At 36.8% G+C, this 23,187-nt stretch overlaps 1 protein-coding gene and 1 pseudogene across 1 annotated transcript in view; one reads left to right on the forward strand and one right to left on the reverse strand.

Annotated features, from left to right (window-relative positions):
* MICU1 (mitochondrial calcium uptake 1) overlaps positions 1–23,187 on the reverse strand; it is a 274,726-nt gene that overhangs the window by 92,660 nt on the left and 158,879 nt on the right. Inside the window, exon 7 of the mRNA XM_012663301.1 lies at positions 6,655–6,737. Coding sequence (XP_012518755.1) covers positions 6,655–6,737 — 83 coding nt within the window. The remainder of the gene's footprint in view (positions 1–6,654; positions 6,738–23,187) is intronic.
* Positions 13,164–15,163, forward strand: LOC105825438 (annotated as a pseudogene).

The raw sequence follows: 23,187 nt of genomic DNA on the forward strand, positions 1-23,187 counted from the left end.
ACTTCTGGTAATGGATGAATAACTCCTTTCAGGCCAATCCTCCCTCAAATGACAATATATACCATGTACAAAATACACCAATCACTGAAGGTACTAGAGGATTATCATGGGCAGATACTGGAGGGGAGTTGAGACTTGAAAGAAGGTAATGGCACTGGATGAGTTTCCCACTTCATACAGCTTTCAGCCTAAAGGTAGTCCCCAGTCTATACCATAAAGATTGGCTAAAACTCCAAGAGAAACTCCTTAGTTTCTTTGGCTTAAAAAACTAGAGGACAGAATTTGGAGCAACCACAGCCATTGGAAAGTGAGGAAGAAATCCTGAAAAGGAGAAAGCCAAGAGGAGGAGCCCCAAATTTTGCGTATAAACTCTAGTCTAGTCAAGCTAAATGCCAAAACAAAACAAAAATATTGTTCAATGAACATAACAAAATCCAGAGTCTCTACAACACGTCATAAACTATGTCCAGACTATAATCCAAAATTACTTGACATATGAAGAAATGGAAAAATTTGGCTCATTCTCAAGAGAAAAGGCAATCAATGAAGATCAATCTCAAGATGACCCAGATGTTGGAATTAGCTGATAAAGATTTTAAAGCAGTTATTATAATAGTGCTCAAGTACATAAAATAGGCTTGTAAAAAAGGAAAACACAGAAAATTTCAGATGAGAAAGAAAAGTATAACAAAAACCAAATGAAAAGTTCTAGAAATGAAAAACGTAATATCTGAAATAAAAATTCACTGGATGCACTCTGGGAGGCCGAGGCGGGCGGATTGTTTGAGCTCGGGAGTTCGAGACCAGCCTGAGCAAGAGCGAGACCCCGTCTCTACTAAAAATAGAAAGAAATTAATCGGACAACTAAAAATATATAGAAAAAATTAGCCGGGCATAGTGGCACATGCCTATAGTCCCAGCTACTCGGGAGGCTGAGGCAGAAGGATTGCTTGAGCCCAGGAGTTTGAGGTTGCTGTGAGCTAGGCTGACGCCACGGCACTCACTCTAGCCCAGGCAACACAGTGAGACTCTGTCTCAAAAAAAAAAATTCACTGGATGAGCTTAACAGCAGAGCTGATTATTACTAAAGAAAGAGTCAATGAACATGAAGACAAATCAACAGAAATTATATAGTCTAAAGAGCAGAGAGGAAAAATGACTGGATTAAAGATTTGTGAGACAATATTGTATGGCCTAACATTTGTGTTACTGGAGTTCCAGTGAAAGAACGAGAGATAGATTCTATCTCCAGTGAGATAGAATGAGGCAAAAAAAAAAAAAAAAATTTTTTTTTGTAGAAATAATAGCCAGAAGACCCAAATTTTATAAAAGCCACAAATTTATACATTCAAGTAGCTCATCAAATTCCAAGAAGAATAAATACAAAGAAAAACAACATTTATGTACAAAATAATTAAACTTCTGAAAACCAAAGATAAAGATAAAACCTGGAAAGCAGGCAGGGAAAAACACCATATTACATATAGGAGAACAACAATTGAAATAACCAGTGACTTTTCATCAGAACCAATCAGAAGTAGTGAAATGATAACTGAGACTTTACACATATATCTACAACTCTATATCTAGAATTTCCTTCAAAAAATAATGACATAAAAGCATTTTCAAACAGAAAAATACTAAAAGAATCATATCCTCACCAGCAGATATACACTACAAAAAATGCTAAAGAAAGTATTTTGGATTGAAGAAAAATGATACCAGATAGAAACTAGGATCTTCAGGAAGGAATGAAAAGCATCAGACATGGGAAATACATGAGCAAACAAACCAGATTATTTTCTCTCTTATTTTTTTTTTTTTTAACACATGTGACTGTTAAAGCAAAAATCACAATGTATTAAGGGGTTTATAATGTATGTAGATGCAATACACAGGACAAGTACAGTATAAAGGATGAAGAAGAGATAAATGGAGCTATCTTGTTGCAAGGTTTCTACATTTTATGTGAAGTAATATAACATTAAGTAGATTGTCTATATTTAAGAATGTATGCATTTGCAAACTATCCATCTGACAGGGATTAATAGCCAGAATATACAAGGAACTAAAACAACTCAACAGCAAAACACCAAATAATCTGATTAAAAAATGGGCAAATGATCTGAATAGACATTTCTTAAAGGAAGACATACAAATGGCCAACAGATGTATGAAAAAATGCTCAACATCAGTAATCATCAGGGAAATGCAAATCAAAACAATGAGATGTTATATCACTCCAGTTAAAATGGCTATAACCAAAAAGAAAATAAAAAATTCTGGAAAGGATGCAGAGAAAGGGGAATTCTTACACTCTGTTGGTGGGGATGTACATTAGTACAGCTATTATGGAAAACAGTAAGGAGATTCCTCCAAAAATGAAAAAAATAGAACTACCATATGATCCAGCAATCCCACTACTGAGTATAATCTAAAGGAAAGGAACTCAGTATGTCCAAGAATATCTGCACTCCCATGTCTATTGCAACACTATTCACAATAGCTAAGATATGAAATCAACCTACATGTTTATCAATGAATAAATAGATATAGAAAATGTGGTATATATACAAAATGGAACATCATTCAGCCATAAAAAAGAATGAATTCCCGTTATTTGTAGAACATGGGTGAGTCTGGAGGACAATACGTTAAGTGAAATAAATCAAGCACAGAAAGACAAATACTATGTGTTCTCATTCATATGTGGGAGCTAAGAAGGTTGATCCCATAGAAGTAGAGAATAGAATGTAGTTACCAGCAGCTGGGAAGGGTATGGGGGAGGGAAGTTAGGGAGAGGTTGATTAACGAGTACAGAATCACAGTTAGATAGGAGGAATAAGTTCTAGTGTTCTATAATACAGTAGGGTGACTAAAGTTAACAATAATTTATTATACATTTCAAAATAGAAGAGAGGATTTTGAATGCCCCCAATACAAAGAAATAATACATGTTTGTAGTGATGGATATGTACACACACACATGTATACATGTATCAAAATATCACACATACCCCATAGATATGTACAATTATGTGTTAATTTTTAAAAAGAAAAAAGGTACGGCTACTATGGAAAACACTTTGACAGTTTGTAATAAGATTAAATATGTTTATATAAAAAAGTATGCTGTAATTGCTAAAGCAAACACTATGAAAATAATGTAAAGAGGTATAGCTAAAAGTCCTGATAAATTAAACCAAAATTCTTTTAAAAAATTTTAAAATTTAATCCCAAAGAAGGCAGGAACACAGAACAGAGGAACAAAAATCAGAGAGAACAAACAGAAAATAGTAAAAATGGTATATCTAAATCCAACCAAATCAATAATCATGTTAAATATAATGGATTAAATACTCCAATTAAAAAACAAGAGATTTTGGCCAGCACAGTGGCTCATCTTGTAATCCTAGCACTGTGGGAGGCCGAGGCAGGAGGGTTGCTTGAGGCCAAGAGTTCAAGACCAGCCTCAGCAACAGTGAGATCCTGCCTCTACAAAAAATTTAAAAATTAGCTTAGCGTGGTGATGTGCACCTGAAGTCCTAGCTACTTGGGAGGCTGAGGCAGGATCTCTTGAGCCCAGGAGTTTGACATTGCAGAGAGCTATGATGATGCCTCTGCACTCTAGTTCTGGCAACAGAGCGAGACACTGTCTCCAAACAACAACAACAAAAACCCACCAAAAAAACCCAAAAAACAAAATCCACCCCCAAAACCCAAAAAACAAAACAGATTTTGAGAATGGGTAAAAAAGCAAGACCCAATTGATATCTTATATTGCGTCTATACAAGATGCACTTTAAATACAAAGACACAGATAAATTTAAAGTATAAGGTAAATGAATGATAATAAGATATAACATGGAAATAAAGCACAGGAAGGATGGAATTGCTATGTTAATATCACATAAAATGGACTTTTCAACAAAGAGTATTACCAAAGCTGAAGAGCGACATTTCATGATAAAAGGAACAATTCATCAGGAAGACCTAACAATCAGAAATATGCACAGAATTTAAAAATACATAAAGCTAGAAATGATAGAATTAAAGGGACACACATAATTCCATAATCACAGTTGGTGATTTTTAACAATTCCCTTTCAACAATTACTAGAATGACTAGACTTTTTTTTTTTTAAAAGTCTGTAATGACACAGACTATCTGAATAACACTATCAACCAACTTGGCCAAATTGACATTTACAGAACAATTTACTCAACAATTGCAGAATATACACATTGAGGACACAGTGTATGCTTACCAAGATAGAACGAACACATGCTGGTTCAAAAAAACCAGTCACAATAAATTTAAATTAGAAATCAGTAGGAATAAGATATCTAAAAAACAAAACAAAAAAACCCCCCCACAAACCCAAATATTTAGAAATTAAAAGATATACCTCTAAATAATCTATAGATCAAAAAGAAAATCACATAGGAAACTAGAAAATATTTCAAACTGAAAGATAATGAAAATACAATAAATCAAAATTTGTGGGATACTGCTATAATAGGGCTTAGAGAGAACTGCATAGCTTTAAATGCTAATACTAGAAAAGGAAAAAATGCCCAGATCAATGACCAAAAGTATCATCTTAAGGGGCCTGAAAAAGAAGAGCAAAGTAAAATCAAAATAAGTAGGAGGAAAGAAATGAGAGTAAAAATCAAATAATTAAAAAACACACAGGCCGGGCGCGGTGGCTCACGCCTGTAATCCTAGCTCTCTGGGAGGCCGAGGCAGGCGGATTGTTTGAGCTCAGGAGTTCGAAACCAGCCTGAGCAAGAGCGAGACCCCGTCTCTACTAAAAAAAAATAGAAAGAAATTATCTGGACAGCTAAAAAAATATATATATAGAAAAAATTAGCTGGGCATGGTGGCGCGTGCCTGTAGTCCCAGCTGCTCGGGAGGCTGAGGCAGGAGGATCGCTTGAGCCCAGGAGTTTGAGGTTGCTGTGAGCTAGGCTGACGCCACGGCACTCTAGCCAGGGCAACAGAGTGAGACTCTGTCTCAAAAAAAAAAAAACAAACAAACAAACACACAAACCACAGAGAAAACTACAAAGCTAAAACTTGGTTCTTTGAAAATATCAACAAAATTGATAAATTCCTCAACTGACCAAGAGAAAAAGAGAAGGAACACACATTATCAACATAAGGAATGAAGACATGTATATCATTACAGATTCCACAATCATTAAATGAATAATAATTAGGAAATATTCTGAATATGGTATGCTAGCTAATAAATTAGACAATTTATAGGAAATAGATACATTTCTTGAAAAACACAGGTATGTCATTTTAGACTTGGAGTTACATCTAAGTCTAATTTGATGGACTAAAGAAACATTCAAGCAAATCAAAAGGAAGGCAAAGGAAGTATTCTAAGAAGGATTCATGAGCCAAAGAAAGGATTCAATGAGAAAAAACTCTAGTTTCTTATATTTAGAAAAACTTGAGGCCATATAATTCTCATTCCAGGGCTACAAATAAGGTTGCTTCAGTTCATGTTATTAGTATCATCACTGAAATAGCCTGAGAAAGATGGAAGGTAAATCTAAGAAAAAGAGCAAAACAAGTTAGTTCTATTTATAATCACCTGAGGCCTGGTAATACCAGTAGAGTATAGGATTATGGAAAAGTGAAGATATTAGGTGGTCTCAGGGTACAAATATGAATAAGTATCTCTAAGTATTTTGAAGTTATTTGTCTCTGTGCAGTTTCTTACTTTAAAGATATAATGTACCTGATACTTCGTCCCACTTTCTGGAATATTCGCCTCTTTCCTTATTTTTTTTTTTTTTTTCCTTTTTAGAGATAGGGTCTTACTCTGTTGCCCAGGCTGGAGAGCAATGGTGCTATCATAGCTCACTGCAGCCAAGGCTCAAGTGATCTTCCCACCTCAACCTCCTGAGTAGCCACTATGCCCGACTAATTTTTTATTTTATTTTTAGAGACACAGTCTTGCTATGTTGCCCAGGCTGGTCTCAGATTACAGGGATCAGCCACCATTCCCAGCCCTCTTTCCTCATTTTGAGAATACAAAAAAATGCTTTATTCCACACATACATTTTTTTCTGTTTTGAAACCACTGCTGGCAATCATGACAACTGTATCTGGAGAGGCACCATGGCTCCCCAACAGCCAAAGTTCTATGGAAATGTAATTTCTTCCCAGGATTCAGAAGAAACTATAAACATTCATGGCTGGAACCTACTACAGTCAAAGGCATGGTACTATTTTTCCTTCTCATATAGAAATCCTTTAAGAATATATGTAATTCATCCTTATATTCTGCAACTGCCTGGCACACTGGAGCTTCCTGATAAATGTTGAATGAATATATGATTAAATAGTCATAATTTAGTCTTCCAGCTAGAGGGATTATAGTCTAATTCATATTGGGCCATCAGAGTAACCTTGTTCTTAAGCACATGCTCAAGTAATTCCTTACATTTAGAGTGAAAAGCAAACAAATACAACTCACCTGTTCAAAAAATAATTCTGAGAAATCACATATTAGGTACTTCAAAAATTGGAATAGCCTCTGACCAAGTATATGACTAAGGCTAAGGTAACTCCAAAGCACATGAAAATGTGTTTTAAATATTAACGTATTTAAAGGAACTCTCCTGGACAACTTGCCTGTTCAAACTCCTCCATGTCTACTTCTCCATCTCCATTCAAGTCAAACATCTTGAAGGCAATTTCAAAATTTCTCTGAGGAGCTGCAAGTGGAAAGGGAGAGGAGGAGAAAGGGACGGAGGGAAAAGAAAAATAGTTAGATGGCACTGACCAAAAATAAATCCATTTTTAAAGAAAAACAAATGGATAAACACTAAAATGCAGTATCAAAGTCACAAAATATAACCGTATTTATTCAGGTCAACCTTTTAGGAATAAGTAAAACCACAAGGGAATTTTACTATGGCTAATAAAGATAGCACTTGTCTATCTTCGTATTTCAACACTCTTTTTCTTAAATACTTCAGCTTTGCTTTCTTAGACAACATCCTCTTAGCCATATACTATTAATGTTGTTGCTCTGTTTCTTAAACATAGTATTATTTATCTGGGTGAGAAAGTCTGTCTAGAGTGAGACATATTGCTGCAAAGTAAGAAGTGGAAACTCCAAGGCTTTGTCTTGCCCTTATAATAAGCTAGCTTTCTACTTGTTCTTTTCTAGTCTTTCCATTGCAACTACAATTAGGAGTTCTATCTATGCATGTCATTCTGCCAACAAGGATAATTTCAAGCTGTTTCCTTATATTAGTTTACTCATTATCACTAAGGCTCTATGGTAAGGTAGACAAGCACACTGTCAGCTATTCAGCCCTCTATTTCAATCATAGTCAGCTGCATACACAAATTACTGAGTAAAGTATACTTAAATGTTAAAATCAAGTTTAAGTTTAAAAAACAAAATGAAAAAATGCAAAGCTTGACAAGATGGTATATTTTCTTCCTCTTAAATGAATCATGAAAGCTCATCAAAGCTTCTTGGATGTAGCTAGATCAATCAAAACATAATTAATGTACTTTGTGCACTGGAATAAAATACAAACTTAACAGTCCTCCTCTTTTACCATGCTAAATGTTCCGGTAAAGAAAACTAAGTTGTTTACTACCTTCCTTTGGTGCTTCAAATTTATATAGATCTAGAGAATAGACCAAAATAAATATCCTATATATCCTAATAACATCGAATTAAAATTTCAGTTAATATCATTTTTACTAAAAAAGTAAAGATTATATAGAGATTAAAAAAGTAAAAATGAATTTTGTACATTATGCATAATTGTAGAGAGTTCATATTCCCATCTTGCTCATGAATTTATCAATAGCAACACCTTCTGGACTTAAATTCCATTTTCAGACAGCTAGCCAGATAGACTGGTAAATTCCTAGTTTTTAGTTGTCCAGGTGAATCACGTGTCTGTCAGCTACAGTCATCTGCCTCACTTGATAATTGGCTTCCAAAAGGTTTGTTCCTTAGGCCACAACTACAATTGCTGAGATGGATGCAGCTGGAGGAATTAGATTTTGGTATATTTATTGCTACTTCTCAAATTTTTCCTAACTTTCCTGATTGTTATCTTTTACTAAGGAGTTACTATGTGCTAAGCATTGAGCTAGATAATTTCAAGCTGTTTATTATTTGATTTTTATACTTTTAATCCTGAAAGTTTTTATAAACAGGGAAGGAAATTGGGGCTGAAAGCAATTAAATGACTAGCTCAAAAGCACACAACTCATATGTGGCAGAACCAGAAGCTTAACTTAGGCCAACACTGATTCCAAAGCCTACAAACTTTTCATTATGCTCCACGGCCTCCAATAAGAATACAGAGGTACTTATAATAATAAACACATACTCTTCATGCTGACATGTTTTGACCTTGAAACAGAACAGCAAAAATGATTCACTGGTTTTGTCAGTCTCTGCAATAGCTGAGAGTTCCACATTGCTCATCTCAAGGAGATACCCAAAATCAAAGAAATATTGCATGTATTATGCTCAGTAGTTTAGGCATGGCTGTACTAAATGGAGACCCACAGGCACATTAAATTCTCAGATAGATTTGTCATATGTCTTTTTTTTTTTGACAGGGTCTTATTCTGTTTGCCCTGGCTAGAGTGCAGTGGAGTCATCATGGCTCACTGAAACCTCAAGCTCCTGGGCTCAAGTGATCCTCCCGCCTCAACTTCCCGAGTAGCTGGGATTATAGGCCTGAGTCATCATGCCCGGCCTGTCACATGTTTTTTTTTAAAAACTCTGAATATAAATCTCTTTAGATAGAAATGCACTCTCCTATTCTTTCTTACAGTCTCACACTCGGTCTGCTTCACTCATGTATGTCATTTGCCTAATCCTTGTAGATACTTGAGATTGTAAAAATGGCAGACTCTATGAAGCCACAGAAGGTTTTGAGTAGGAGAGTGACACAATCAGGCATTTATAAAGGAATTCTCTGGCTACTATGTGAAGGGTGAGTTGGAAAAGAAGAGGCAGCTTCAGAGAAGATCACAGAAGCTCTTGTAAATGTTGAAAATGTGAACTGAGGTGATGGCAGCGGTAATGGAGAAGAGGGAACAAATCCAAAGTACTTTAAGAAGGCAGAAATTATATAACTAAATGATTAGTTAGTTGTGATGGGTTGAAGAGTGAAAAGGGATGACAGCATAACTGGCTTAGACTACTGGGTAGCTTGCATGTCATTAACCGTGAGATAAAACAGATGTAAAAGGTTTGAGAAATAAAACATGAGTTCAGATGGGATCTGCTAAGTTCAAGGAGTCCATAGCTTATTCAGATCGAGATGTTCAAGAGATAGTTGGAAACACGGATCTAAAGCTTAAAAGAAAGAGGTTAAAGCTGGGAGTTATTGGCAGATATCTGGTTCGCTGCAAAGAGCCAGAAATGAAGTTGCCCAAGGAGAACTGAGGAGTGAGAAGGGTGAGTAAAGAGGAGAATGCCGGTGGAAACCAATATTTAAGGTGTAAGGGAAGGGAAAGAAAGCGGTGACAGAGAAAGTGGCATGAGGAGGAATATAGTCCAAATTAATAGAAACAGGAAAAAATTGGTGAGAGCCAAGTCACTGTGCTCCCATGAATTAAAGCAGGATTTTCATTCGCTATCTCCATTGATTATATAGGTTACACGGAGTGCTTAAAATTTTAGCTTTATAATAATCTTTTACTCTTACTTTCCAGTGAGTTTCATGAAAGCATGTACCCAGATCATTTAAATGACTGAATGAGTTATTCTAGCAAATCATCGTTAACATTTCTTCCTACAACTAAAGTTAAATTCATTTTACCAAACAAAGTACACCCTGTACTGCTTAAGGTTTCTTCTCTTTTTATCCAATTTAGTTACTTTCAAATGGAGAACTTGCTTTATGTGGAGCTACTCAGAATGCTTATTAAAGTATATGGGCTGACACTTCAGAGGCTGTGCTCCTGTGCTCTGGTTACTGCTGAAGCAAGTTGGGCGGCAGCCTTGCACATTCTCATTTAGGTCTCACCAGCCATCAGGGAAGGTATTCCCAGAAGGAGCTCTCAGCCTGTTCAGTCTTCATCTGCAATCACGTCAAAGCATATGAGACAAACAAGCCCCAAACCAGCTTGCTTCAGTGAAACATGCTACACAGAATATGATGTCAAGCCATTCTCTTGTAAACAGCCTTCAGGGTAATTTTTAACTCTAGCTGTTTTGGAAAACTTTACGGTATCTTGTGTTTATGCTAACTCACAACCTGTTTCCAAGAAAGGTTCTGAGAAAGGAATTCTTTTAAAACCTATACTTGGAGTGAACAGTGAAGCTTTCCCCGCCTGCTGAAAACAGCATAATTTGCTTTCTTTTTTTTTTTTTTTTTTTTTTTGAGACAGAGTCTCATTGTGTTGCCCGGGCTAGAGTGCTGTGGCGTCATCCTGGCTCACAGCAACCTCAAACTCCTGGGCTCAAGCGATCCTCCTGCCTCAGCCTCCCAAGTAGCTGGGACTACAGGCATGCGCCACCATGCCCGGCTAATTTTTTCTATATATTTTTAGTTGTCTGATTAATTTCTTTTTATTTTTAGTAGAGACGGGGTCTCACTCTTGCTCAGGCTGGTCTTGAACTCTTGAGCTCAAACAATCCGCCTGCCTCGGCCTCCCAGAGAGCTAGGATTACAGGCGTGAGCCACCGCGCCCGGCCATAATTTGCTTTTTATACATTGATTTCCAAAATGATATTAACAAATGTTGGAACTAATTAAAACAATAAGATTCTATGCAAGGTTAATTACTATATACCTTTTACCTGAATTTGCATAACAATCTTTGCTACTAGGATATGGAGCAAAGGATAAGTCTAGGATAAGTCTGTTCTGGCTAAGAATCTATGTTTATAATATTATTCTGTCATTAACAATAATGATAATAACATTAAAAACTCTAGGCTGTTCCCTGAAACATATTATTTTTTCTACTTTGCTTTAGTAAGAAAAAAAGCATCTTTCTCTATGTGTAGTTAGTCAAATAATCAGATAGCAACAACACTAGCTGTCTTGAGACTTTCACGGCTGTTTCACTTACTGTTCTTTAATAGAAAATGCACAAGATTAGGGCTCTAATTCTGGCTCTTCCAACAACATGAATCATTTGCTGCCTTAAATTCTTTTTTTGGTAGTACTGACAGAATGATGAAAAAATGAATAGGTTGGATTCTAAACAAGTCTCTGATTTTCTGTTGGTTTGATTCTACCACAAAAGAATTTCTACCTATACCATTCCTGTTTAAAAATGATGATGTAGAATAAATGAGGTAATTAATATGCAATAGTAGAGAAATCTGAGTTAGGAAAAAACTTTAGAATATGATGCTCTATTCAATGATGACCTTTCTACTGAATTTGTAAGGATGATCACATAGCCTCTGTCTGGTTATTTCTGAGAGAGACGTCACCATTTCTGAGGTCTAAGCATTGCTGACCATATTAATTGAGATTTTTTCTCATTCAGAGCCCAAATCTGCTCTGTGTAGCTCCTACAAACTATCATAGTTTAATTTTTAAAAAAATAAAAAATATATCTGTTTCCTCACCTATATATTATGGCCCTTTGAATAAATACACTATTATCACGTCTCTACTAAGGTTTCTCAGAAGCTGCTTTCAGAACTTCAACATCAGAATAGCCCTCCTCTAGGGTACTCTAAATGGTACTTCCATAAATGCGGTATCCTAAATATAGGTAATTTTGGACGTGATGTCTTTTCTAGAAACGACAGGACTGTTTCTCTGCAGACTAATGGATTCGAATTATTATGAGGTCCTAGTATCTTGCTTTCTATATAACATTAGCATTGGAGATTGAGGGATAAAATTCCATAAGATTAGATTTCAAAAAAACATCCCTCTCTCAATTCTTCCAAATGCTTCAAGGTATGATGGCTACATATCTCTGAAGGAAATCTTTCTGCCCTTCCTATAGCGTGGGGGGAGAAAGTTCCCACGGTATGATGCGTTGTAGTTGTAACACAGCATTTTCTTGGGATGATTTAGCTTCAGAAGAAAATGCAAATATCATAAGAGTATTATTATTTTATATTATCATTAATATATTAATTATCAGCATATTATTATTGATATCATATTATTGCACTATTATTTTAAATACACTTAAGTGATAGCAGACCAGTTTTCTTTCCATTGACCTAGCTGGCTTGTTGAAATCTGATTTCCTTTCCGGTAGTAACTATTTTACTGATACTCTGATAATCTCTTAGCCTTTTCAGCATTTTTTAATAGTTTCACGATAATAGAATGATAAAAGATATGCACAAAGCCAAGAAATATTCCTTTTTATAAAGCTATATATCTTATATTTACTTTTTATATGCAGTTAACTGTGGATAAAGGCAATTTATGTGAGTCAAGGCATAATGTGAATAACCAGCAGTTAATAAATTTGACTGTTACCCTTTCTGCTACAACTCATAAGTCTCATAGTCAGGCCTGCCCTCATTTTTGTTTTGTAGAATTATTTATTGGCTGAAATATCCACCATTAATCTTTTTTTTTTTTTTTAATTTTCCATTCACGATCCATCACAACCCCTATTAATCTTGAAACTTAAAGTCAATGGAGATGAGTCAATGAGAGTAACTATGGCATTCTGTCCTGGAATTAGGCAAACACTCCTGAAATTGCAGGATCTGGAATGGCAAAAAAAAAAAAAAAAAAAAAAAAAAATCCACATGGGAGTCAGCTGACAACCCAGACAGAACCCGAGCTTCAGGAGTACAGCTGCCCAGGTAGCAAAAGCCTGTGGTGGCTATAGGCTGAGGCCAGCAAAGAGGACTCTAATGAGTCTACTTTAGGTCATGTCTCAGTCTGGGCACGTGCCCCCTGGTGACATGTGATACAGCCCTAGCCAGCACCATCCTCCCTGAGCCTGCAACATGGCTCTTCATCTGGGGCATTATGAAGGCTGCAGTTTTGCACAAAAGCAGTATCTATGCTGGAAGGGGCTAGTTGGAGGCTCTGTTGGCGGTAGTGAGGGGGAGAAGCAGAGCTGCTGCTATCACTCTGCAGTGCCTATATGACTTCAAAGGCCCAGACCCCTGGTGGTTCCTTGAATAGCACAACAGATTTCCTTGTATCCAGGGTATGGTTCATGCCCTCATCCCTAATTCTGAAGTAAAAAACAGAGCAGTCATCTGAGGGAGCCACCTCGTCCTCTCAGCCATGAAGACAGAGAAAGTACCCTCATCCCAGGAGAGCTCAGCATGGTCTAGCTATAGCCAGAAGCTGATGTTTGGGGTCGGGGTGGGGGGATCTTGCTTGGCTGGCTCCTGGTCATCTCCCTTCTGACAAATGTGTGCCTTCTATGCCTTGGGTCTACATTGCTAGTGGTGCTGGGAGGATGGCTGGGCTCCAATGCCACTGTGAGGGGCTTCAGGTCAACTGCACCTAGAATGCTTCATCCCAATGGCCACCTGCTCTCCAAGTCCTGAGGCAGAAAGGCAGCTGGAACAGCAGATCAACCACACTTTGGTTATCCTGATTGTTTGGGACTTTGTGTTATCCTAATATCACTTAGTGAGTCAGGAGCCAGCCTTTGAGGAAGAGATGGAGGTGGCCATGAAAGGGTTGGTCCAGGAGCTTCGGAGGATGGGCATGGTGGACAGCCATGTTCTTGCCCAAAGAGTTCTGATTCTATGGTTGTCACTTGCAGAGCTATATTCAGGCAAAGGAGGCCACTGTAGAGGAGCAGAGTGGTACAATTGAGCCCTCCCAACCCTGGGAGGCTTATTGCTGGGCTATTGCCCCACTTACTGATGTGTACAGCACCAGTGCTGAGGTCACCTTTTGTGGATGTGTTGCTTTAAGGGCTAGTGCCCAAGCCCACCTTGGAGACTCAGACTGGATGCCACGTAGTGTCTGAACTCATTATGTGCAATGCAACCTTACCACTGATCAGTAAACTGTCAGATCCTGACTGGATACACTTTGTACTCATAAGTATCTTTTCCAAGGCTAGAAATGATCTAGCAGAAGGGGTTAAACTACTCTGCCCAGCCAGTGCCCTGGAACAGCCCTCAGTGCTCACATCTCCATCACTGATTGCTGAGGCAGAATGTCAGCCAGAAGTGAGCACCTCTTTTCCAAGAGCAGCCTCAGTGCTCTTAAGTGCAGTGAGCCAGAAGGGCCTTCAGGCCCCTCCCCAGAAGTTGAAGAATGCCTGAAGCTATAGAGGGATTTGGATCAGATGCCTGAAGAACAGAAAGTAGGAAACAACTCATCTCATTTCCTGATATTTGAGAGCCCCTGTTCTTATGTGAGGATTCAGAGCTGAAGTCTCCACTATCTGAACTGGGTAAAGAAACCAGCATGCTCATGCTCAAGATCTCAGGCAACTTTCTCTCTGACAGGATCCAAGATGTCTTGTATGCTCTAGGGGGTTTCCAGGCTTTAGGGCCTAAAGATGGTGAAGGAATTGAAGGAGCAGAGGCTGAGGTGAGACAGAGACAGAACTGCTGATCTCCATGCTGAACTCCTGCCCAGAGATCCAGACTGACACAGCAGACAAGGAAGTAGAGCAAGGAGATGTCACTTTTCTTATAGCTTCGCTTGAGGAGTCAGAAAGGACCTCCCTCCACCCCCCGATCTTCATGCCTAGAGTAGGATTTCACCAATGGTGTGTGCTCCCTCTATTCTAGTCTGCACTGGTTCTGCTTTCCTCCTCTCCAGCTGGTCTTCACAGCTCAGCCTTTAACTTTGAGCCCGAGCATTCCAGATAACCCTGTTGTCATCCAGAACGTTCGTATCACTGGCACCATTACTGCCCGAGAGCACGGTGGCACCAGATTCCACCCATACATGTTCTACACTGTGAGGCAGCCTTTGATGGTGAGAAAGATAGTGGCCTGCAGTAGCTGGCCTACCACACCACGAACTGCTGCTACCAGGACTTCTTGATTCTGCAGCTTTGTATGGAGGAGAAACCAGATTTACGAAAGTTCATCAACTCAGGAGTTTCCCCAGCCCCAGATTTCCTCAGCCCTCAGCCCACTGCCTGCTTGCTTTTCACATCTAGCCACTCTGATCTGAGAGCTTGGTGGCCTACTAGGTTGTGGAAGGCACAGAGGAGAAGAATGAAGCATTGAAGGTCTATGCTTCCCAACTTTGCTTCAGGAATTTTGGCTTTTAGTTCCATTACATTTTTTCTGAGATAGTTCTTTTCCATTGAGTGCTTTGTTCTAGGGCCTCACCTAGTTTAAACTTAAAAAAGAAACATTAACATTTTCACCTGTGCCCATAAGGTAGCGTGAGAAGTTAAATTAACTTTTCCATAATCATAGGTTGATCACTCTCAAATATTAAAATATTATCCAAAAATCCTTGCCTCCTCCTTTCCTTTAACAAACAGGCCTTTTTGTGTGCTGTTTGACACCTCTAAGGCACAGGGAAAATAAAAAAATGTAATAAAATTTAACTCTAAAAACAAAAACCAAAAGACCACATGCACTGTAATTAGTTACAGAAGACACTGTGTTATGAAATAAAGTTAAAATCAAGGTTCTTTCTTCTGGTTGTGTTAGAATTATAATTAAAAAACACTGTAACAATGTTTTGACTATACCAAAAGTTATAGCTTCTTACCATTTAGTGATTTAATATGCTCAAACAAAAGTAATTAGACCATTTCCTAAATATGTTTTCTGTGGTTGTGCAGCTGTAAACTCCCATTAAATTGTATAATACTACAGAGGGACCAAACTACATCAGTATCTTGCCATTTGAAATATATAGCTACCCACATGATGTACAATTTGAAATGATAAAATGTTAAGAAGCTTTCATTGATAACTTTGGGAATATAATATCTAGAAATTTCCTCAGAGGGAGAATAAGATGATAAGGCAATCAGAAATAGCTAAGGTTCATGATATGTAAATACATTAATCTAGTTCTTCTTAGTCTTGTTCCTTTAACATAGAATAGGAAAAAAAAATTCTCCTGGTAAAATGTCAAATGCTAAAGATAAAGAAAAATCCTCAACCATCCAGGAGGAAAATATATTAGTTATTAGAAAAAAGAAAGTATTAAGTTGTATCATAATTCTCTATAACACTTGAAAACTACAGAGCAGGTTCTATGGAGTCTTGAGGGAAAACAACTGAAATCTAAAATTCTATAAAAGTGAAGTCATCATTTACCTACATTAGCAACAGAAGATATTCTCAGATATGCAATGACTTTGCAATTGTATAATTCATATACCTTTCCTACTAAAATTCTACAAGAAACAGTGGTAAAAGTCTGGAGCAAGGGTCGGTAAAAGATGGTAGATAGCCTGCTGGCTAGCCAATTGTTTATGTATTGTCCATAGCTGCTTTTGAGCTACAAGGGCAAAGTCGAGTAGTTACAACAGAGACATTAAAGCCTACAAGCCTAAAATATTTGTTATCTGGCCCTTTAAGAAGTCTGACAATCCTGGTTGAGGAAATTCTTCAGACAACAACAAAGAAAACCAATCAAAATAAAGAAATAAAGGCAGGAAGATGAGATATATTAAGATGTGAGCAATAAATTAAGTAAATAATAAAATCAGTAAAACAGAGTTGAGCTTCAATAATGGTATAATAATTAATACAATAATATTAATGGCATCTGACATTTACAAAATACTTATTATGTATCAGGCACTTTATATGAATTATTTAATCCTCCCAACCACCCTGTGACATTGGTACTATTAATATCCATCCTGTTTAAAAAAAAAAAAAGAGGAAGCTAAGGTACAGAGTGTGTCCAGGGTCATAGAGCAAGGATTCAAATCCAGATAGTTTACTAGAGCATGCACTCTAAGCTATTACACCAAAATGGTTATAAAGTAATGAAATATGAAAAATACTTCTTAGAAGTGAAAATATGTAACATAAAATTATTTAAAAATAAAGGTAACTTGGAAAAAATACCAGATTATTAACATTGCAAAAACTGAATGGGGAGAAGAAAGTAAAAGGAAGATAAATTTCTCAACTTCCAATAGGAGACATTAAAAGTTATGGATGGCTTCATTCTAGATAAAATGGCCACATACAGAGATCTATATATACACATCTATATACATACACACATGTATGTCTGTGTGCATATTACACATACATATATGTATATATCTGCATATGGATTTAATTCAAAGGTTACCAATAATAGCATATTGAAATTATCAGGGAGAAAAACCCAATGAATATAGGAAAAGACCTAAAAGAAAAAAGCAAGAAAACATGAAAAACATAAGGTGAAAAAAGGAAGACCAAATAAATCATAATAAAGTTAGATGAACTAAGCTCCGCAGATTGTATCAAATTATGTTATTTATAATAAACATAGCCAAAATAAAATAACATAGGAAGATTTTTTTAAAAAGGGGAAATACAGGAAAACTAAAACAGGAAGAAAGCAGGGTAGTAATATTAATATAAGACAAAAAGGAACTCAAGGCAGATGGATTAATAAGAGCAAAAGTGGCTGGGCATGGTAACTCACACCTATAATCCCAGTCCTTTGGGAGGCTGAGGTGAGAGGATCGCTTGAGGCTAGAACTTCAGGACAACCTTGGACCCTGTCTCTACAAAAAAATAAAAAAAAAAAAATTAGCCAGGCATGGTGGTGGTGTGGGCCTGTAGTCCTAGCTACCTGAGAGGCTGAGGCAGGAGGACCACTTAAGCCCAGGAGTTCAAGGTTACAGTGAGCTATGACAGGTCCACTGCACTCCACCATGGGTGACAGAGTGAGACTCTGTCTCTAAAATAAATAAAAAAGAAGAGGCTGCTACCACTAGTGGAGCTATGCTCCCTCTTTCTAACAAGACCGCTTTGTTAACCAAAAAGCTCCCACTGTTACATAGTCTTCTAGATGTTTCCTGGCTCTCATCCTTGTAATTGCAGGGAGAATTAAGGGGGTTGCTTTCCATGATGTGCTCCAGCTATGTCTGACCCAACTGAGCACACTTTTCTGCTCAGTGGCCAAGAGGATGGGGATTGAGTAATTTTGCTGTTTTTCTGCCTATGAGTGTCCCCATTAGATCTTATTTAGATTACATTTACACTGTGTAGTACCAGTGGTATGTGTGCCCGTGTTCCCTTTGCACAACATAGGGGAAAAAGTAATTTTGTTGGATGAAGAATTTCCTGGAAGGCAGTGAATTTAGTTTACTTTGACATTTCACCAAGGACTAGTCCTTTCCCTTCAATTTGTCTTGATCCAGATATACGGGCTTCCTCTCTTTAGCGGAAAGAGCCCAAGGAAGAAGGAAGCCCTATGTGTTTAACTCATGTCCACCACTGGAAAGCCTAGCGAGCCAAGCACAAAACAGAATTATGAACAGGGTTAGTCCTATAAGAAGACAAAGAGGGAGCTCCTGACGAATCTAGCATAGAACAAAAAGACAGATGACCCTGTCTGTGAGGACAATGTTGTTAGGATAAAACGATGCTCCGCTTGAAACATTTTCATTTCTAGGTGCTGAAACAAGTTATATTATTTACCTATTTTGCAATAAACCCCAACAGATAATGCTATTCTCTTAAGTTTATAAGGTGATTTCTTTTCTTTAGAATCAAATACAGTTGAGTATTACTTTACACATAGCCTAGACTTAAAAAGAGTCTATTTAAGGAAATATTGCAGTGATTACTTCTGTGAAAAAAGAATAATTACCCTTTAATATACCTGCTTCATAAATCTGGGTTTTGGACAACTGCTTTTCTTAAAATGAGGCATCCAATACCCTCTCTCTCATGGATTCATATTTACTCAGTTTAAAAGCAACTTTGTGACAGGGAAGTGAGCACAGGAAGACTGAAGTTAATTATGTAATTGTCTAGGGGCCTCATGGGGTTAACGTATCTAATCTGGTCCTAGATAACAAATTAGACATCCAAAGTATTTGGCCCATGGAGGTACTTTAGATACATAAATTCATTTAACTGTAATGCCAAGTCTTTTGTGTTTTTCCTTATAAGAATCTAACATCCTTTTCTTTTTTATTTCTGGATACTGAGATACTTGTAAAATGGACTTTTGGAATTCTACAGTACCAGCAAACACAGACATGACTAAAAGACAGGCTTTACAAACACTAAAAATAATTATAAGAGGTATTTAGGAAAAAGAGAGAAAAGTTTCAAAAACCATCAGAGAAACTTAATAAACTATTCTTACTACTCTAAATGTCCTTAACTATTAAAGTGAATTATCAGTAATTAGAGTAGCTACCCCCTTTTCACTGTGGCTAAAAGAAAAAAGAAAAGCAGTAAGTGTAGTGAATTCTAGTAACTGCCAATATCTGTGTTTTCTTTAAAAGGGACAGTGGTAGGAAAAGCACGTACGGCCTCATAAGCCACTGTAAATATAGTCTTTATTCCAAGACAGATTGGAAGGCTCTGGGGAATTTTGAGTAAAGGAATGACATGATCTTATTTACATTTAACAAGATCATTCTGGCTGCTGTATTGCAGTAGACTACAGAGATGCAAGTGTGAAAAACCAATTAGGAAGGTATTGAAATAATCCAAGTGAGATAAGAGAATGTCTTGCATTAAGGGTAGACTATTTTTAAAGTGTATATGTATGCATGTGAATATGTGTATATACACACATATGTATTTTTTCTTTTCCCAAAACAGAAAAATATAATAGGTATATTTTGACTCATCAATATATTATGAACATTTTTCTATGCTAATAAATCTTGGTATTACAAAGATTACACTAAGAACTGTATTAAATTTCACTGCATAGATTTATTTTAATTGGTTCAGCCATTTGATATGAGTTCTTTCCAGTTTATTTTTGACCATTAACATCATAACACATGTGATTATTATTATTATTTTTTTAATTTCAGCGTATTATGGGGGTACAAATGTTCAGGTTACGTATGTTGCCCTTGCCTCCCCTCCCCCCCGAGTCAGAGCTTCAAGCATGTCCATCCCCCAGATGGTGCACATCGCACTCATTATGTATGTATATGTGATTATTTTATTAGCCTAAACTTACAGAAAAGGAACTTTATGAAAGTGCTTAATAAACACTGTCAAAATTTTTAAAATGTTGTGCCAATAATTTATGCTCTTATCAATACCATACGGTCAATTACATTTAAGTGTCAATTCCAATAGTTAATTCTGGTGTACAAATGGTTTGGGGAATAGTATGGATTTGGTAGTCAAATGAAAAGAGGTAAATTGCCTCTTCAAAGAGGTAATCAACCCTCATCTTTATCTCAGTTTCTTAGAGTTCTTTAGACCTTTGAGGGGTCTAAGCTTAGGAAAGACTTCACCTCATATAGTTTTGGAGACTAAGCCCATCTCTAGGCCAATTTAACCTTAGGGCAGGACTCGGGGGTAAAGCTGCCCAAGATGCAAGGTACATAAATAATGCGAACATTTTGTATAGCTCCTAGACAAATTTCTGTGATTTATTGGTCTGCAGTCAGTCACAGGGTAGCCAAGATCCCATTAAAATACAAGGAGGGCAGTTAAGTTGCTATTCCCAGCAGCACTTATTGGGAGGAGCTAGAGAGAAGACCCATGTTTCTACGCTAACAAATTGTGAGCATTAAAAAAAACAAAAAACAAAAAACCACTAAGAAATTTAATGTATATTTTCTGAATAGGTTTAAAATTCATATTGACTCAGTCTGGCCAGTGTTTGAAAATTTTAAGACAATGAAACTACACGAGACAGTTACTATGAACTTATCATTATGTACAGTCACTGCAATGGCTCAAAAGAGCTCTTTATTCTTTATGGTACCTCAGTATGATTTATTTATTTAATGGCAATTGGCAAGGTTTTCTAAATAATACGAAACACTACATGTTAAAAATCTGAGTTTAAAAACTTCGTAAGAAGACTGTGAGATTTTCTAAATTCCTCCAGTAAGGCTTTAGCTCTACAGGCACTTATTCCTTCTAGTAACTGCTTTTCTTTCATTCATATGTTTTCTAGAAAATATATTTCAGCCCTGATTTTCAAAAAAAGACATATAATTTCACACCTGAAGGAAAGAAACAGCTGACGTTTCTAGTTCATAGCTTATCTTTGAGCTTTATCTCAGCCTCAGTTACTAGATGACTTTCAGAGAGCTGCCAGAAACAGTTTTTCATTTAAACTGGTCTTCCTTACACTGTAATTTTGACAGTTGTGCTACAGAAAGAGTATTCAATGCCAGAGATGTCAAAAAGCTTGGATTTCCCAAGAGCTCCTGGGTGAGATTCTAAAAGGCAAGTCAGTGCTTTATCCTTGCATTAAGGTCATGTTCTACTTTGGGATATACTCTCTTCAAATTCATGTTACTATTTTATGCCCAAATTACATTTGCCTGTGTGATAGACCCCTAGCTATATCTTCAGAGATCTTAAAAAAAAAAAATCATCTGCTTGAATTTCATTTCATTCTATGTGGTTTCTTTCCATACCATGTGCTCAATAATAGCCAAAGTGACAATTCATGCCAAGATGCAACTTATTGCATTGATGCTTAGAACTAGATGCTTTAATAAAGAAACTGGATTTTTTTTTAAAGCTAGTAAAATTTAACAGTGGGGGGCTGAATACCAATTTTAGTGACAATAATGTTAATAAGTTCTGATAACGAAGAAATTGCATATTTATAACTTAACCTATGCTAATTTGAAGAACCTTTTTATATGTGACTAAGTTTGGTATTCACCCCAAAACTGTTTTTCAATTTAGTGTTCAAATAGAAAAGTTTAGGTATGCTAATTAATTTTGTAGCTTTCATAATATATATACACATGGAGAGTAATTATTCCTTTAAGACATTTTTAAATACTAGGCAAGGATGCTGAGGGTACTTACAGCAATATAAAATTATAGTATCTATACTAAGTAATCATTCAGAAAAATTATTAGATATTGAGTCTGAAACACTATGCACAAAAAAATAAATAAAGAGGAAAATTCTTAGATATTTATTTAGCCAACAAATATATCTGTGCCAGATACTGTGCTATATTGATATCTTCTCCAGAATGGGCAGTAATAGGCAAAGCATACAATGACAAGCACTATTTCTTGCCTTGATTCCCTTTGTGCACCCTTCAAATTCCCTAGCACAACAAATATGCATTTTCAAAAGTTGTTTCAGGGGCAGTAAGCAACACCCTGTAAAGCCTAAGCATAACTAAATACTATGAAGTTCTAGGTTTTAGTGAAAGGTCTAGCTATATAGATGTGCTGATACTTTTGATTCCAGTCCAGCTTCTAAGAGGCAAACACTGTGAAAAGTTGGGCTCATAGGCCATAAGTAAACGTCATCTTTAAACATCATCAATTATTGAGGGCTAAATTCATACAGACCTACCACAACCATCGACAGAACAAAAATAGGACAGGGTAGAGGCTGAGGAGAACAGGACAGCAGTTAAAAGAGTTATAAGGGACTAGGATCAGGGCAAGTTTCTACAGTTTGTTGTAGGGTAATGAAGGGGAGACTAAGTATGGCAGAAAGGTACACCAACGTCCATTTGACACTGTAATCCAGGGTACGGAGACAGATGGGTGCTGGGTCTCCTTTCTACTTGGAAGGGACTCAGGGAAGCCACATCCCAAATACCCTTTTATTCAAACACTTTTAGAATGACAACTACTAGCTGAATACAATGTTAGGTACTTTGGGGATACAAAGCCATGTGACATAGTTCCCACTTCACTATTATTTAGTGATACCCTATCCACTGCCTAAATTTTCTTCAATTAGAGATTCTTTTGAATTAACAAAGATTTTCATGTAAATATCTCTGGAGCTGTTATGGAGCACCATAATTCATTTGCAATTTTAATGTAAAAATTGTTTTAAAATTACGATTTTTTAAAAAAACTAAAGTCCTAATTGAGATTGCTAAGAGAAGAGTAGTTTTGAAGAGGGTAGAAGAAGGAATAACTCAATATATTAGGGCAGAGAATTCAGCCTATTTTGAAGTTTTGCTTTTCCTGCTCTATCAACTTTCTCCTACCAATAAATGAGGCCTAAGAAAGAGGGAAGCCTTTGGATTTCCTCACCGCTTCCCCAGTTGGCTTTCCTTTCTGAGAGCCTGAGGAGCACAAAAGTAGAATCAAGGGCAGACCTTTTCTCTCTTCTCCAGCTCCCATGT

This window comes from Propithecus coquereli, unplaced genomic scaffold (genome assembly GCF_000956105.1).
Source record: "Propithecus coquereli isolate 6110/MARCELLA unplaced genomic scaffold, Pcoq_1.0 Scaffold80, whole genome shotgun sequence".
NCBI lineage: Eukaryota > Metazoa > Chordata > Mammalia > Primates > Indriidae > Propithecus > Propithecus coquereli.